Here is an 18,301-nt window from a genome sequence, read left to right on the forward strand (position 1 = left end):
CCAACCATGCGATTGGCAAGTCCTGGGCGCTGAGGTTTTACCCACAGTGCCACCCGCGTCCCAACGCCACCCGCGTGTAAATAGGTATATAAATTCAATAAATAATAATAGTGGCATATCATGACATCTTTGATATGGAAAAGGGAGGGAGGAAATAGAGGAAGTGGCAGACTTTGCTGGTGGTATTTAAGCAGAGGCTAGGTGGTTATCTTCCATAGAATCATAGAATTGTCGAGTTGGAAATGCCCCCCCCCCCACAAAAGGTAATCATTTTCCACCCCCTGCAATGCGGGTAAGCAGCATCAAACACAACCACGCCGAAGACGTCGCTTTTCCGGAAGTCCCTTTGCCTTCCCGACGACAGCATCTGGATCAAAGGAACTCGCTTTTTGCAAATGGGTGCGGAATAAAAAGAAGGGCATTGTGGGTAGGCGGTGGGGCAAATCTGCCCACCTCCGGGGCTGCTGTAAGCTGCAAAGATGCTGTGCGAGTGGGTCAGACTGCACAACCTCAGAGGTGCCTTCCGACCCCATGATTGTTGGCTTATCTATACGCAACAAATGTTCTTGGATGCATCTTGTTGCCCTTTGGTGGCCAACGAGCTACTTATAATAATATAATAATAATTTATTATTTCTACCCCGCCCATCTGGCTGAGTTTCCCCAGCCACTCTGAGCGGCTTCCAATCGAGTGTTAAAAACAATACAGCATTAAATAATAAAAACTTCCCCGAACAGGGATGCCCTCAGATGTCTTTTAAAGAGAAGATAGCTGCTTATTTCCTTCACATTTGAAGGGAGGGTGTTCCACAGGGCGGGTGCCACTACCGAGAAGACCCTCTGCCTGGTTCCCTGTAACCTCACTTCTCGTAATGAGGGAACTGCCAGAAGGCCCTCAGCGCTGCATCTCAGTGTCAAGGCTGGATGATGGGGATGGAGACACTCCTTCAGGTATACAGGACCAAGGCCATTTAGGGCTTTAAAGGTCAGCACCAACAGTTTGAATTGTGCTCGGAAACGTACTGGGAGCCAATGCAGATCTCTCAGGACCGGTGTTATGTGGTCGAACCGTCCACCTTCTGATCAGCAAGTCCTAGTCTCTGTGGTTTAACCCACAGTGCCACCCGCGTCCCTTTATTTTCGGGGGGATGCCTTATATTACAGCAAGAGGCAAAACTGGAAGTAGGTCTTATTTTCGGGGGATGTCTTATTTTCGGGGAAACAGGGTAGCTAAAGGTACCAAAGGCATCTCAAAAAGATCTCTTGTTTTGCTGTTTTTGTGATAGCGGAGGCAGCAGAGGATGTTGGGAGATGGAGCCCAGCAACATCTAGAGGGTCAAAGTTTCCCCCCAGCCCCGGGGTCAAGCTGTTGTCATTTTTGGTACCCCACTTAAAGTTTCCTTGCAGGCGTCCCACAAGAAGCTGGCCAACAACGTAAGAATTTTAATGGCCCAAAAATGGAAACAAGAGGAACTACCGACACTGGAAGAATGGAGGCGGAAACTGATGGACTTTGCTGAACTAGACAAATTGACAGGGAAAATTAGATACCAGAAAGACCACAAGTTCACTCAGGACTGGAGAAAGTTTACGATTTATCTGGAAAATATTTGTGATGAGCAGACAACGCTAGTTGGATTTAAAGAGGCTTTGTGAATGAGAAAGGGTATTGTAAAAGGGAAAAGAGCTGTAAAGATTTATAAACTGGCAATATAATTATAAAGGAAATGTGGAATAAATATAAAAGTATGAGGATTGCGGGGGGAGCGGGGGGAAGTCAAAAACCTCTAACATATGGAATTTGATTGTGTTTAAATAATTTGTAAAAGAAAAATTTTCTTAAAAAATTAATTAAAAAAACAACAACAACGTAAGTGCTTCCTATTTATTGATCAACAGAAAAATATATATCTCACAGTGGACAGTCACAAGAGGTCCACTCTGGACACCTTCGGAAATCACACATACGGGCTCCCAAACAAACGACAACACAGTCACACACAAGCCCCCTTTCAAAGCTCCAAACGTAACCCCCCTTTCTGCACAATAAATTGGAAAGGCAGGCCTCACTCAGGTCTGAGTGCGCACACAGGCACACAAAACCTGCCAGAGGAGGTAAAAGTTTGCTCTTCCGGGATCTATTCTCTCCTTACATAAGAGAAAGAACGCTTTAAAAAAAAAAACAACTTGCTCGCACACATTTTGTGGAAGAATGGTTGGCAGAGTGTGCCAAGTCGCTGATGACCACCATGTTTTTAGCACCAGTGTTAACAGCAGCAGAGCGAGCGACAGCTCAGAGGTGCCTTGCGCCTGGAGAGCATTTGAGGTCCCAAGGTACGGTGAGAAAGTGTTGGGAGTCAGGTGCCTTTTTGGGCTCTCTCTTCCACATAGAGCTGCATCTGTAAATGGAGGTAGACAAGAAAAGCTTTTAAACAGAAGGCAGTGTTGCATAGTGGTTAGGGTCATGGATGAGGGCCTGGAAGAGACCAGGGTTCGGCTGTCCACTCAGCCAAATGTGTCCTTGGGCCAGTCCCTGCCTCTAGGCCTCTCTCACAGGGTTGTTGTGAGGGCAAAACAGGGTGGGAGGAGCCATAAACGCCACCCTGAACTCCTTGGAGGAGAAGATGAGATAGGGGTGTAATAATAAAACTCACTGTCTCTAAAGCACTTTCATTAAATTTTTAATATTTTAATTTTTATATATTTCATTTCATATTGACTAAGCTAAGGTCTACTCAGCAACTAAAAAGGGACAAAGTCCACACTGACGCAGGAGAAAGAAGGGGAGAATCTTAATGTTTTGAGTTTAAAAAACATTTAAAAGTTGGAAAATTCATGGAGAGTAAACCACACGCCTCTTGCTTGCCTGGACAGAGGATGGGGAGAGAGTATATGCAGAAACCAGTCTAGTAATATAAAATACTACAATTATAACCTTTTGCCCTGCCCACCTCTGGCTCAGGCCCCGCCCACTGCTGGCTGACAACTGAGCAGCATGTATTAATTGAGAACTTTGGTTCAGCAAAGCCCCGCCCATTCTGCTATCCAATCGCCTTGCAGATGGGTGTGGCCACAAGAGCCAAAGCTCCACCCACATATTGCAGGTAACAATGCAGAGTCCTGTAGTCCCTTACCCTGCCCCCTACTGGCCAAAAGGGGGGACTGCAGGAAGTTCGAGCCAATATACAGTGGTACCTCAGGTTAAGTACTTAATTCATTCTGGAGGTCCGTTCTTAACCTGAAACTGTTCTTAACCTGAAGCACCACTTTAGCTAATGGGGCCTCCTGCTGCTGCGCCGCCAGAGCATGATTTCGGTTCTCATCCTGAAGCAAAGTTCTTAACCCGAGGTACTATTTCTGGGTTAGCGGAGTCTGTAACCTGAAGCGTATGTAACCTGAAGCGTATGTAACCAGAGGTACCACTGTATTAGAAACAGCTGCGAACATTACCTATCTGGTCTTGAGATTGTTGCATGGTTTATTTAAATATTAAGGTTTATTATTGTTTCACAAGATGTTTATCTCTCTAAAGGCCAGAGTAAATATCATGACCTAGTTTTACAGCTGTGAAGCAGAATAGCAGGTGCAGTTAAATTGTGTTAATTAAGCTGTGTCAGGAATTGGCCATAGTACATAAAGAGCAGCGTGTACCTCTCTCAGTACCTGGTGAATGGGTCATACTTATAGATTTAATGTAAGAGGAGTTTTTGTTTTTGTAATTAAAGCCAAGCAAAAGATATTTTTTTGCGTTTTTTCATTGTTTCCTGAACGTGTGGTCTGCCCAGCACGCTTTCTGCAGCGCAATTAATTTGCTAAATACGCAACAGAGATCAGCTGAGGCCAGAGAGCCAATCCCAAAGAACCATGTGCTGTAAAAGATGGGGCAACTGTTTGCTGGGTGTAGATGGTCTCAGACGCTTGTTGCGCACACAGACGTACACACCCCTGAGATGGTGCGCCTTGCTGGCAGATCTAGGAGCCTGACAGTCCCAGAGGGGTAATAATAATAATAATAATAAATTTTTATTTATACCCCGCCCTCCCCAGCCAAGACTGGGCTCAGGGCGGGTAACCACCAATAATAAAAACAAGTTGATTAAAATACAATTTAAAAGATTAAGATACAACATTAAAACAATTAGGGAGCAATCTCATCATAGGAGAAAGGAAAAAGAAAAAGGGGGAGGGAATCAAATTGGCTCCAAGCCAAAGGTCAGGTGAAACAACTCTGTCTTATGGGCCCTGCGGAAAGAAATCAGATCCCGCAGGGCTCTGGTCTCATGAGGCAGAGCGTTCCACCAGGCTGGAGCCAGTATTGAAAAGGCCCTGGCTCTGGTTGAGGCTAATCTAGCTTCCTTAGGGCCCGGTGACCACTAAGGTGTTGCTATTTATGGACCTTGAGGCTCTCCGTGGGGCATACCGGGAGAGGTGGTCCCGTAGGTACGAGGGTCCTAGGTCGTGAAGAGCTTTAAAGGTCAAAACCAGCACCTTCAATCTGACCCTGTACTCCACCGGGAGCCAGTGCAGCTGGAAAAGCACTGGGTGAATATGCTCCCATGGCAGAGACCCCGTGAGGAGCCTCGCTGCAGCATTCTGCACCCGCTGGAGTTTCTGGGACAGCTTCAAGGGCAGCCCCGCGTAGAGCGAATTACAGTAGTCAAGCCTGGAGGTGACCATCGGATGGATCACTGTGGCCAGGGCGGGGCGGGAAAGGTAAGGGACCGACTGCTTGATGTGGCGAAGGTGGAAAAATGTCGCTCTTCAAATAAATTTCATTTTAAGAAAGAGCACCCTGCTGAACTTGCCTTTAAAAGGTCCGACGTCATGGTCTTCAGCGGGATCAGCCGAGGGTCACGCATGTGTATATCTTGCTCATCGGCGAGAATCCAGGGGAAATCCTTGGGTTAAAGATGCAAATAATTCACTTTATTTGTTTATCTCATATTTTTATTTCGCTTCGCTAAATTTATATACCACAAGAATGTAGAGAAAAACCTCAAAACGGTTAACAAAAAAAGGCCTCATCAGGACAGAAACATAGATACCTGCAAACTACAGCTCCTAGAATTCTTTGGGAAGAGCTACGGCTTTCTAAAGCGGTATTGAAGGATGCTGGTGGGGCCTTAAAAGGAGCTGGAACCGAAACTATTTAGCTAATAACTAGTGAATAATAATAATAATAATAATAATAATAATAATAATAATAATAATAAATTTATTATTTATATCCCACTCATCTGGCTGGGTTTCCCCAGCCACTCTGGGCGGCTCCCAACAGAATTAATGATAATGATAATTAAAAAGCGATCAAACAGACATTTAAAACTTCCCTAAGCAGGGCTGCCTTCAGATGTCTTCTAAAAATCAGATAATGAGGAAGGGGCTCCCAACTCCCATCATGCTGGCCGGTGGTGATGGGAACTGGAGTCCAGCAACATCCAAAAAGCTGCCCAAAATGACGGAATTAATAAGAAACCACTCAGTTTTTTCTTTTCTTTTGCATTTTTTCTTTTTCTTTTCATATATTTGGATGAAACAATTAATTTATTCTTTTGTTTTGTAACTTTAAAAAACAATGCAATAAAGATTTATTATAAAAATAAAAATAAATAAAAACAGAAAGCTACGCAGGGTCCCCCATCACAGATTTAAATGGCGGGAAGACTCGCCAAATATATCTGAGCCATTCAGGAGTTCCAAGAAGCTTCCTGGCAGAAGAGAGAGGCTCTCGTGATTCGTGGCACCTGTTGCAGACCTCGCGATTTCTATCACCTCCTACCCTGATCACTTGGATCTTCTCCATGTTGCGAGTGGCAGCTTCTCGGGTGTGCACCAAGACGGTGAAAGTACAGCCTGCAAGAAAGGGAAGGCGGGGTGGTGGGATGGAATCTTTAGAAAAGGAAGAGAGATGGGAATGTCGCTTTACAATCGAGGAGGGAGGGAGGGAGGGAGGGAGGAAGAGAGAGGGAGGGAGAGAAAGAGAAAGAAAAAGAGAGAAAGAGAAAGAGGAATGAAAAGAGAGAGAGAGAGAGAGAGAGAGAAAGAAAGAAAGAAAGAAAGATGGGGGAGAGAGAGAGAAAGAAAGAAAGATGGAGGGAGGGAGAGAAAGAGAGAGAGAGAGAAATAAAGAAAGAGGGAGGGAGGGAGGGAGGGAGGGAGGGTGAAAGAGAGGGGAGAGAGAGGGGGGAGAGAAAGAGAAAGAGAAAGGGAAAGAAAAAGAGGGAGGGAGGGAGGGAGGGAGGGAGGGAGGGAGGGAGGGAAGGAAAGAGAGAGAGAGAGAGAGAGAGAGAGAGAGAGAGAGAGAGAGAGAGAAGAAAGAAAGAAAGAAAGAAAGAAAGAAAGAAAGAAAGAAAGAAAGAAAGAAAGAGGCAGGGTGAGAAAGAGAGAGAGAGAAAGAAAAAGAAAAAGAAAGAAAGAGAGGGAGAGAGAGAAAGAAAGAAAGAAAGAAAGAAAGAGGGAGGGACGGAGGGAGGGAGGGAGAGAGAAAGAGAAAGAGAGAGAGAAATAAATAAAGAAAGAGGGGGAGGGAGAGAGAAAGCAATAGGAGAGAGAGAGAGAGAGAGAGAGAGAGAGAGAAAGAAAGAAAGGAAGGAAGGAAGGAAGGAAGGAAGGAAGGAAGGAAGGAAGGAAGGGTGAGAAAGAGAGAGAGAGAGAGAGAGAGAGAGAGAGAGAGAAAGGAAGAGAGAGAAAGGAAGAGAGAGAGAGAGAGAGAGAGAAAGAAAGAAAGAAAGAAAGAAAGAAAGAAAGAAAGAAAGAAAGAAGGGGTGGAATTTTAAGAAGCCAGAAGGAATGGAAGGAGAGGCAGGGGTTTTCTCTTTAGAAGTCTGGGGAAACATAGAATTGGAAGGGACCCCAACGGTCATCTAGTCCAACCCCCTGAAATGCAGGAATCTCGACTAAAGCATCCATGGCAGATGGCCATCCAACCTCTGCTTAAAAACCTCCCAGGAAGGAGAGCCCACCACCTCTCATAGGAGTCCGCGCCATTGTCAAAACAGCTCCGACAGCCAGAAAGTTCTTTCTGGTGTTTAGCGAGAATCTCCTTTCTGGTAACTAGAAGCCATGGGTTCGAGTCCTACCCTCCGGAGCAGGAGAACACAAGCTTTCTCCATCCTCCAAGGCTACAGCAGGCCCACAGTCCTGGGACGCCAACAGAGCAATGCTGAAAGCTGTGTCTATACCCTGTGAGCTGTGGGTGGAAACTCAGCCAGCTCAGTGTTAGCCGTCGGTCCATATTAAGTGGCTGCTTTTCCCCCAGTTCTATGGGGGGAGCGTGAAAAGCAGGGAAGAGAGGGGAGAAAGAAACTACAGGAGCTGCTGTCCTGCTGCACTAAATCATAATTAGTGAGGGTGCATCGTGCACGATTGCTAGGCAATCTCCAAAGTATTCTCTTTCTTTCTCTCCCTCCTTCAGAGAATCGTAGGTTCTAAGCAATTTGAGGGACTGGCATATTGGTTGAAGGAGGGAGAACTTATAAAGGTAAAGGTACCCCTGCCCGTACGGGCCAGTCATGTCCGACTCCAGGGTTGTGCGCCCATCTCACTTAAGAGGCCGGGGGCCAGCGCTGTCCAGAGACACTTCCGGGTCACGTGGCCAGCGTGACAAAGCTGCATCTGGCGAGCCAGAGCTGCACACGGAAACGCCGTTTACCTTCCCGCTAGTAAGCGGTCCCTATTTATCTACTTGCACCCGGGGGTGCTTTCGAACTGCTAGGTTGGCAGGTGCTGGGACCGAGCAACGGGAGTGCACCCCGCCGCGGGGATTCGAACCGCCGACCTTTCGATCGGCAAGCCCTAGGCGCTAAGGATTTACCCACAGCGCCACCCCCGTCCCTAGGGAGAACGTATACCCCCAATTAAAGTGGGGATCATAGTACAGAAAGGTGATAGATATGATCAGGTTGGGGTTGTTTTTTTTTAAAAAAAATGGAAATTAAAATTGGGTTCAGGAATAATGACTATCTCAGCACACACTGGAGGAAAGAAGCTATAACATTCTAGTCCTTAAGAAATTACCATATTTTCTGCTCTATAAGACTCACTTTTTCCCTCCTAAAAAGTAAGGGGAAATGTGTATGCGTGTTATGGAGCGAATGCAGGCTGCGCATCTATCCCAGAAGCCAGAACAGCAAGAGGGATCACTGCTTTCGCTGCGCAGCGATCCCTCTTGTTGTTCTGGCTTCTGAAATTCAGATTTATTTTTTTCTTGTTTTCCCCCTCCAAAAACTAGGTTTGTCTTATGGTCTGGTGCGTCTTATAGAGTGAAAAATACGGTAAATAGGTTATGCAGAAGAAGAACATCTGCTTCTTTGTGTGATGCAAAAGAGATTTGTTGGGTGACTTTAAAGAGCAAAACCTGAGGGTAATTTCTGGGTTGGTACAAGATTGCTGGGAGATACTGGGCATTTTCTTTTATTGATCTCTCTGCTTTAAAATGAAAGTTTAATTTAGGGTAGCACACACCAGAATGTTCAGACTGCTTAGTTCTAATAAATATTCACCTAGCAGAATATTTCACCATCTCAAGATCATTTGACTTTGAATGGCTCACAGCAGCTTCAGCCAACAGTTGAGACAGCTTGCAGGGTAGGTAAGTAACAAGAAAGAAAGAAAGAAAGAAAAAACACCAGCTGGTTTTATGGAATTTAAATCATGCCTATGGTTTGTGTCTTGTTTTTGAGGAGGAGGAAAACAGGCTCAAAAAATCTAAACAAGAAACTTGGAAGACAAGCATGGTTGGCTGGCCTACCTGGAGGGTTGTTGTTCAGAACTGCATCGCAGACACTAATTTTCAAAATGAAGGCACGCAGAAGCTGTTCCACGTGGTTCAGGAGGGAGTCGGAGCTGGGGAAGGAAGGGGGGGGCAGAACTCAATCACATGGTGGAAATGTATTTATATAGATAAAAAAGGTACCGTATTTTTCACTCTATAGGACGCACCAGACCATAGGAGGGGGAGAACAGGGGGGGAATTCTCCCCCTCTGCTCAGCGCCCCTTCAGCGAAGCGGCAGGAGAAACGGAGCCCCTTCCATTTCTCCTCCCGCTTCACTGAAGGGGCGCTGCGCAGCTCTCCCTCTCTGCTGAAGCCAGGAGAGTCTTGCTCTCCCGGCTTCAGCAAAAGGAACCCGAAGCCTTCGGAGCACAGCACGAATTCCCACTGCACTCCAAAGGCTTCAGGCAGATATCCCTGAAGCCTGGAGAGCTTAGAGGGGTTGGTGCGCATCGACCCCTCTCGCTTTCCAGGCTTCAGCAAAAGCAACATGAAGCCTCCAGAGCGAGGAGGGAGCGCTCCCTCTGCGCTTCGGAGGCTTCGCGTTGCTATCGCTGAAGCCAAGGAGCCTGCATTCACTCCATAGGACGCACACACATTTCCCCTTCATTTTTGGAGGGGGAAAAGTGCATCCTATAGAGCGAAAAATACAGCACCGTATTTTTCGCTCCGTAAGACGCACTTTTTTCCTCCTAAAATGTAAGGGGAAATGTCTGTTCACCTTATGGAGCGAATGCATGGTCCCTGGAACCGAATTGCCCAGGGGCAAAAAGCAGATCATGCTTTTTTTTTAAAGAAAGAGAGAAGGGGGTGTTGAAACAAAGCTGCTGAGCAGATGATTGGCAAGCGATCGGGAGGGAGATAAGGGACGCTAGTGATAAAGGAGGCTGCCTGGGAGGGGGGAGGTAAAGACAGTGACCTTGCAAGGAGAGGAGACAGGAATACTACAACAAACAATGAGGAGAGAAATTAGAAGAAAAGGAGGAACTAAAAACTGCTCCAGCTAAGGAAAAGACACTGTCACACAAGAGGTAACTGGGTGTTGAAAGGAAGCAGCTGATCGGCAAGCGATCGGGAGGGAGATAAGGGATGCAATAAAGGAGGCTGCCTGGGAGTGGGGAGGTAAAAGCCCATGGATCCTCAGGATTTTTGCATTGGGTCACCCCAAATCACCATCAGATCACATAGCATGTCCATGGCTATAGCCTGCACCAAAAAAATCACGCATTTGTGGGGCCGCAATTGCACAAAAACGTGGTTACAAAGCACGGATCCACATGGATTCTCAGGATTTTTGCACTGGGCTACCCCAGACTCACCGTCAAATCACATATCATGTCTGTGGCCATAACATGAACCACAAAAATCATACATCTACTGTTTCGTTCAGAATATATTTTTTTCTTGTTTTGCTCCTCTAAAAACTAGGTCCGTCTTAAGGCCAGGTGCGTCTTATGAAGTGAAAAATACGGTATTTTGATTAACTAAACCACAGGGAATATGAAAAAAGCTGGGGACCTAAAAATAACTCTTGTGGGATTCTCAAAACCGTTAGAAACACACACAACCTGGGCACCAGCCATTCAGCCCCCCCCCCCCTTTGGGGAGGGAGTCTTTGGGGAAAGATTCTTTGTAAGACAGGTTTTTTGGTGTGTTTTTTCCAGAGCAGCACTGCCTGTTTTGTTTGGGGGGGGGGGTTGTTGTTGTTCTGTGTTTTGGTTTTAGGAGATGTAGGTGTTTTGCCTATTTGGGAGAGAAGGTGAAATGTGCGTAACAGCTCCTTAGGTTTTCAAATGTGCTCCCCCCCCCCCCCCGCGAGTGGGGAAGCCTCCACTCTGAAAACAGCTCTACAGTGGTGATTCTTAAGTCATTGACGTTGCTGGACTGAAGCTCTCAATAGCTTCCACCAACATGGCCAAAGGTGGGGGATGATGGGAGCTGGAGTTCAGCAATAACTAGAGGGCCACAGCTGCCCCATCTCTACATTAAGAGGAAGCAGAGATGTGATGGGGCAGCCAGGGGCAGTAAAGTGGGGAGACCATTGTTTGGTTCAAAAGCCCCCTCAGCTTCTTCCAACATGGCCAACGGGAATGGGAGTTACCAGTGTTCTGAAAGCCATATTAATAAGATTGCTTCATTCAGGTTTTTCTTTAGGTGTTTTGTCCACAACCAGGATGTTAGAAGAGTGTGTGGTTAGTTCAATACAGGCATGTGATGAGAGACAACATGCTGCAGTGGTTAGAGCATTGGATCAGCGCCGGGGAGATCCAGGTTCAAATCACCACCCAGCCACAAAGCTCTACTCACTACACCACACTGCCTCTGCAAAGTTTGGTACAGCCTTTTGGGGGCAGGAAGGCCTCACCTGATAGACAGCAGGGGTGGCTGTGTGATTTCAAAGACAAATCTCTCCACAGGATGGTGCTCCTTGTCCAGAATGACCACCACCACTTTTTCCACGTCATTCTGAAAAGCAACAGAGCACAAGAACTAGTTTTTTTCTTACTTTGAGTCTGTTTGCGGAAGAGCTCTGTGCATCACCAAAGTCTGCATACACCCATACCCAGTTACATTGGTCCAATATTATTATACCTACCATCACCAAAACATCTTGGGGCTGGATAAAATGAAACACCAAGTTCCAGTAATAATAATAATAATAATAATAATAATAATAATAATAATAATAATTTATTTGTACCCCGCCCATCTGGCTGGGTTTCCCCAGCCACTCTGAGCGGCTTCCACAAAGACCAAAAATACACTAAGATGTCACACATTAAAAACTTCCCTGAAGCCTTAAGATGTCTTCTGAATGTCAAGTAGTTGTTTATCTCTTTGACATCTGATGGGAGGGCATTCCACAGGGTGGGTGCCACTACCGAGAAGGCCCTCTGCCTGGTTCCCTGTAGCTTTGCTTCTCGGTGAGGGAACCGCCAGAAGGCCCTCAGAGCTGGACCTCAGTGTCCGGGCAGAACGATGGGGGTGGAGACGCTCCTTCAGGTATACTGGTATAATTCCCTGATCTTGTGCTGACCGTCAAAAACTTACCTTCTCCAGCAAAGGTTTGATGCAATGGAGAGTGTCTTGGATGTACTGATTCAGTTCTGGGTGGCAGGACATCTGTTCAAACAAATATCTCAAGTTGCATATAAATATGCATAGATTTGTCAAGGGGAGGGGCGGAAATCCCACCAGACTGATTTTTAAAAGAAATGTTACAAATTAGTGGATTGGGGGAATGCGGTTGACATAATTTAACTTCAGCAAAGCATTAGGCAGAATGGATACAAAAACTTATGGAATATGCAGAAATGGCAAGAATAAGAAATCAAGATAAAAAACTTTGTATAAAAGAATAGAAATGGTTTATTGAATATTTACAGATAAATTGCACAAAGATAAAAACATTGGCAGGGTTACTGTAATAACCTGCAGTTTCATAAGTGTATAGCTTCAAAGTAGATAAACAAATGAGCAAATTAAATGAATTTGGAGATGCAGAAGATATTAAAAAATAAGGAACCACAGAAAGAGGGGTAAGGAAGTCAAATGTTAAAATGATTGTAAAATTAATGAAAGGTATGAACCTGAAAAGTATTTTTTTTAAAAGATTTTAGCAAAGTATTTAACAACCTGTTTAACATGAGCAGTTTAATAACAATTGTGGATCAGATGACAGTAAAACAAGCAATGTACAATTTGTAACTTCACACCCGCGCAAGCCACTGGCCAACCTAAAAAGATCTGTTTGTGTGGTCCACCCGAAAGACAGTCACGTCACTCACCTGGACAGGTACATTGTATTTTTTCCTTTTCTGAAAGATCCCCGTGGGGTAGACTTCTCGGACATAAAGGATGAGGTGAATGGCTACTTCCAGGAACTCAGAAAGGACATCAGCTACAACTGGAAGAGAAGGGTACGGATTTAACGAAGGTGGAGGGTTATTGTTTTGTTTGCTATTATATTATGTACTTTTGTGGTTTTATACTGTCCTCAGACGGACAAAATATAATTATTAAATAAAATTATTAAATAAAAAACGAAGTGGGTGGTGTCTGTTTAAAAACCGTTTGGGTACAATTGCCGAAACTACTGCTGAAGGTTGGTCACTGGGAGATGGATGCAGGTCTGTTGCATAGCCCTGATACATGGGTTCCCCTCCCCTTGATTTTTAATAGAGCTGGGAGTCAAAATAGGTTTCTGTTCTGAAAAATTTAAAGAAAAACCGTGCCAGTACCTTGTCCGAAGTTGAGATCCTGTCGGGTTAAAGTGGTCATCACGGCAGCAACTTTTTAAAGATGGTTACAAAGGGAGTCTCGGTACCTGAAAGACTGATAGCATGGAGATTTGGGGAGGAAGAAGATTCTGGATTGTATTCAACTAAGTATTACTCAGAGCAGACCCAGTCTTAAATTAGCCATGAGAACTAGTAACTTTCTTTTTAAAAGGAGGTGGGGGCGCATGCAATGCTAGTCCTAGTCACAGTAGATAGGTATAACTGATGTCCATTCATTTCAATGGGTCTACTCTGAGCATAACTTAAATTGGATGCACCCCCTAAGGTTAACCTGAAAGGAATCCAATTTAGAGGCTGCAAGACTAAGCATGCTAACCTCAGCCTAAACTCAGTGGGATTTACAGTGCAATGTAAATGGGGGGCGGGCGGGTATTGGGTGGTTGTTTTTATTTTTATTATGTATTTTGTGATTTCATATCTTGATTTTATTTTGTGAACCACCCTGAGACCCCTGGGTATAGGGCAGTATATAAATTCTAATCATCATCATCATCATTTTAGGCAGATTACTCAGAAGTAACCAACTGAGACCGGTGCCCTCAAGCTGCTTTGCCTTGCCACCGCCCCCCCCCCCCCAGCCCGTGCTTTGCGCCTCCATAAATAGGGTTGCCTTTCAGGGGTGCCAATTTGAATAAAATATGGGGGGCTCGAGTAAGGCCCACCCTGCATAATCAATCACCAGACGTGGCGGGCATACACAATTTGAATGACAATGCCCATCAGCTTTGGAGGGGTCCCAGCCAGCCCCCTCAAATATTTTAGGGCGGCCAAAAGGACCTTGACCCCTAGGAGTTGGTTCCTATGGATCTTATTATACCTGGAACGGAGACCCCTTGAATCCGGTGGGCGTACACGGGAGTAAGTCCAGTGGGATTTCTCTCTGCGTAAACATGCCTGAGCGCGATCTGATCGAAACGCACCATTAAAGGTTGCCCCCCCCCCCAAAGCACCTTCAACCCCTGCAAAACGCAAGGCAGACATCTGCTCGGGAGCCAGCCTCTCGCTGGAGACCCTTTGGGTTTACTCCAGAGTAAAGAGCTTCCGGATCGGGCCGCTAAGCCGCGCGCACCCTGTGCGCAACGAGCGCACCCCGAAAGGCCTCTCCACCGGTTCCACCGTACCTCTCTCCGGGGCGCAGCGCAGATCCCTCTCGCCCGACCCCAGGCTCGCGGCGGCGGAGAACAACGGCGCTTCCGCCCCGCCGGGAAGGCTGATGAGGGCGGAGCAGCCGGAGGAGGAGCTGGCAACCCAACGACGCGGCCGCCTGACGTCCTCGCCGCGCTCCTCTCTTCGCCTCGCAGGTCTTAGTGCCGGGGTGCTTTGGCACCCGTGCGCGCCGCCCATCTCCGTGGGCGCACCTCTCCAACAGTGGGGCTATTTTATTTTATTTTATTTTATTTTATTTTATTTTATTTTAAACTCTCCTCGTCCCCCTCTCAATTGCTCATGGCTTAAAGGTTGCCAACTTCTCCCCCCTGCCCTGCTCCTATGCCTTTAGAAAAAAACCTGAGCCGAAGAATTTCGCAGATGAATCTCACTGTCTCACTCACTCGCTTGCACACCCCCTGGATATTTGGGATGAGGAAGGGGAGAGAGACGATTCTTGATGGGTGGTGTTATGTACTGAAGTTCTCACCCTGGGCCAGCAGGGGGATGCTGTAGATTCAAATAAGGGATCGAAAGTGACCTTCAGTGATTGGATAGTTTTAGAAAAATGTTACAGTTACATTGTACTGGAGCTCTATATAAGCAGGCTGACTGAACCCTTCAGTTCAGTTCTGTTCCAGCTTGCAAATAAAGAGCTGCATTGTAGAAATTGCTGCGTCGTCTGCTATGTCCACCCACTATCTAACAGGTGGCATCCAACTTAAGTCCTACTCAGAGTAGGTGCATTGAAATCAATGGACCTAAATTAGCCCTGAGGACTAGTAGCAATTTTCGGTTCGGCTAGAAATGACATTCTTAGGGTGCCCCAGTTTGCATCCAGATACCACACCCTGGGTGGTCTCCAATTCCTACTCAGAGTAGACCTTTTGAGTTTAACGGGCCTAAGTAATGTCCATTTCTGACGGTGGGCTCAGAGAATATCGGCATAGTCAGGATTTTTTGGGGGGACAGGCCTTTTGTTAGGCGGGCAGGCCTTTTTCGGGGGGTGCAGAACCTCAGTTTGCTACGTATTTTTAATAATTTTTATTTATTTAGGGGGGCAGCCCATGGCTACGACCCTCTGCGGCTCGTGGTGCAAACCTAGGCAGATAAGTAATTTGGCACGCAATGGTTTTAACGGAGAAAGGTTACCAACTTTTCTTCCCTTCGTCCGCACCTCTGCTTTTAACAGCTGCTCGTCACCTGCAGATTTCAGTTGCACAAAACTGCGAATATAAACAGCGAATTTAAACCGCACAGCTGGTATCAGCGTTGTCATAGCAAGAGTTGGGGTTCTTCCTGGCTGAATATCGTACACAGTATTTTGATCAATCTATATATTTTTAATGTGGAGCAGTTTAGAAATGTTGTTTTTGCGGGGGGAATTGTTAGTTATAACAAAAGTGGGGGTGTCGTAAAGCTCAATAGGGAAAAGCGAACACCATTTATATTTTCTTTTTGCTGCATTTTGCACCTCACTTAGTTTTTACTTTATTTTTTTTTAAGGCTAAGCGGTTTTAGAATGGATTTAGCAAAGCTGGAAAACCACGGAACAGCGAAGGAACAAAACCCTGAAGCACATAACTGGTAGCAAGGGTGTCATCAGTTTTCGCAATGAATAAAGTCGATCTAGAGGCGGGAGACCCAGGTGGAGACCCCTCCCCTCTATTCTCCTGGGCAGAGGTAGAAGAGTGTGCGTGGAAAAAGGAGAGAAAATCGTTTTAACCAGCTCAGCAGGACCCTCTGGGTCTCGCTGTCATTACCCCCTCCCCGCCTCAAAGGCATCAATTTACCCTTTGGGAGTTTCCCACAATCCTCTAGGAGGAAGGCGGGATGAAGATGATGGAGGTGAAGAGGGGGAGAGAAAACGACCCCCTACCACCACCCAGAGGGAAAGGAGCGCCAGGCTAGACCCACCCCCCTCTCTCCCACCCCACAGCAAGCCAATCTCCCCCACCCCCTTAACCTCCCTGGGAGAGAGAATATTACATATAATTGCTGGACTGTCGCCTTTTAAAAACATCTAGCCTACTGGGTACCAGTTCCCTTTGTCTCCTTTGTGTGAGTGTGCATTTGTCTCTAGACCGAGCAGCAACTCCCCGGCACTGATCCGAGGGCGCGCGCGCCTGGCGACGGGAGCGCGCCTTCCCCTCTTTGCAATTCATACAAATCCATCACTCCCCCTCCTAATTGTACACACACACACACACACACACACACACACACACACTCTCATACACACACACACAAAACCACACCCCTCTCCCCAGCAAAGCATGCTCCTTTTCAAACACTGTTTCTTTCTAAGTCTGGGAGCTTTAGAAAAAGTCCTCCCAGTTTTCCCCCTCCTCTTGAAAACCCCCCGCACCTCACTTTTTTTTTAGAAGGGGGGGGGGATATTCCTAAGCCCAACCCCTCTCTCCCCTCCCCTCTATTTCCCCTCTCCCTCCTGTTCAGCACTTCAGGATTCAGTAGAAAGCAGCGCCGCCTTGGACCAGCCCAGCTGCCTCCCAGTGCTGGCTTAGCAGTACGCAGGTAAGCTCCGCACGCGCGCATCTACCGCGGCATCTGCGCGGCAGCCTGGCGCGTGCTGGGAACTCTTTATCTCCCCAGACTTCCCTCCGAGCAAAAGATTTTTTTTATTTTTGAACAGAGGAAATATTTGGTGGGTGGATGCATTTGCTAAGCTGTCCTTGGGTTCTTTATTCTTAAAAAGGTGAGGGTTCTGGCATAGAATATTAAAGAATTTTCGGATTATCTCCCCATAAGGTGGTCATTTTAAACATGTGAGGAGTCGTTGGGGATTTTTAAAGCGAGCAAGCGGTATATAAATTTTATGAAATAAATGTTTTCGTAAGTCGCTTAGATAGATAGATAGATAGATAGATAGATAGATAGATAGATAGATAGGAGATTTGGGGCTTTTTGAGAATGAGAAATCCAGAAGGTACCACGGAAGTGAGGTTATATATATATATATATAACCTATTTATCCTTAAAACAAAAGAAAAAAAATTCCAGTAGCACCTTAAAGACCAACTAAGTTAGTTCTTGGTATGAGCTTTCGTGTGCATGCACACTTCTTCAGATACACTGTTTTGACTATGGCAGACCAACACGGCTACCTATCTGTAACTATTTATCCTTATCAATTTCCCCCCTCCCCGCTCCCAATCCACGCTAGGATGTGTATCAAGGGCATGTGAATGGTGCAGATGCTAGCCCTACTCAGAGTAGACAGAAATTAATGGGCATCGCTGCCTTAGGTCCAACAGATCCTAAGCCCACCAAGTTGCACTTGGAGCAGACCCATGAATGGACCCAAGTTCGTCATCTTGATGGAGTTCAGTGGGTCTACTCTGAGTAGGAACTAACAGCCCCCCGGAGGCAGAGCAAGTCTGCAGCTTCCCATTTGCACGCTATAATTCTAGCAGCCTAGATCCTTGTACATATCAGTTTGCTCTTGAGTCGCTCCAGTTTTCATTTAATTTAAATTCGACTTTTTCTATGTTGGCTTCAAACTGCGCATACGTATATGTTGTGTGGGATGTGAACGAGGTTTTAACACACACTTCTTGTTGTTGTGCAACTCCCTGGGACGTGTGTGTATTTTTTAAAAACGACAGACGGTGAACAAATCTTGACATATGAAGTAACTTGCTGAGGTTTGCTTTAGATGGGGAGCCTCGGGAGTTGGTGGGGATTGAGACTCTCGTTACCAATAGTAGTCTTAAATTCAGGGTTACAGGCTGCTTATCTTGGATCTATTACCAACCCATAATTTCATAAAGCAATTAAGGCACGAGGTGGAAGTTGCCTGCCTTCCTTCCTCCCTGGATCGTGGCCAAACGCCTTCACCCACAAATCCCCAACCCTGGACACTTTTCAAGTCAAATAAAATGATTTAGCAAAGATCCAGTCTCTTTCTTTTGGAATAGCTCCACCCCCACCCCCTTGAACAGGGACACCCCATTTCCTTGGAGAACTGAGACAAAGACACATTTCAGAGCTTTTGCATGGCGAGGGGGGTCTATTTCTCTCTCTCTCTCTCTCTCTCTCTCTCTCTCTCTCTCTCTCTCTCTC

At 46.2% G+C, this 18,301-nt stretch overlaps 2 protein-coding genes across 4 annotated transcripts in view; one reads left to right on the forward strand and one right to left on the reverse strand.

Moving 5' to 3' along the window:
• Positions 1 to 1,871: 1,871 nt before the first annotated feature.
• MAD2L2 (mitotic arrest deficient 2 like 2) lies at positions 1,872 to 14,359 on the reverse strand. 3 transcript variants are annotated; one of them, XM_083750366.1, is made up of 9 exons: positions 14,194 to 14,359; positions 13,013 to 13,106; positions 12,560 to 12,678; positions 11,823 to 11,894; positions 11,137 to 11,237; positions 8,750 to 8,844; positions 5,780 to 5,853; positions 4,806 to 4,898; positions 1,872 to 2,399 (listed from the first exon to the last, which is right to left on the reverse strand). In XM_083750366.1, the coding sequence occupies exons 2-9, from the start codon at positions 13,050 to 13,052 to the stop codon at positions 2,358 to 2,360; spliced, it is 636 nt and encodes a 211-aa protein (XP_083606492.1). In that variant the 5' UTR covers positions 13,053 to 13,106; positions 14,194 to 14,359; the 3' UTR covers positions 1,872 to 2,357. The 3 variants fall into 3 exon arrangements, with proteins under 3 accessions (XP_083606492.1, XP_083606493.1, XP_083606494.1); XM_083750367.1 differs by lacking the exon at positions 14,194 to 14,359 and adding an exon at positions 14,023 to 14,171; XM_083750368.1 differs by lacking the exon at positions 14,194 to 14,359 and adding an exon at positions 13,890 to 14,008.
• Positions 14,360 to 16,444: 2,085 nt separating this feature from the next.
• The window catches only part of DRAXIN (dorsal inhibitory axon guidance protein), a 43,090-nt gene continuing 41,233 nt past the window's right edge, over positions 16,445 to 18,301 (forward strand). The window contains exon 1 of the mRNA XM_083750281.1: positions 16,445 to 16,753. The gene's annotated coding sequence lies outside the window, so the exon portion shown is untranslated. The remainder of the gene's footprint in view (positions 16,754 to 18,301) is intronic.

The sequence above is a fragment of the Podarcis gaigeae genome (genome assembly GCF_964106915.1).
Source record: "Podarcis gaigeae genome assembly, chromosome: 8".
NCBI classification, from domain to species: Eukaryota; Metazoa; Chordata; class Lepidosauria; order Squamata; family Lacertidae; genus Podarcis; species Podarcis gaigeae.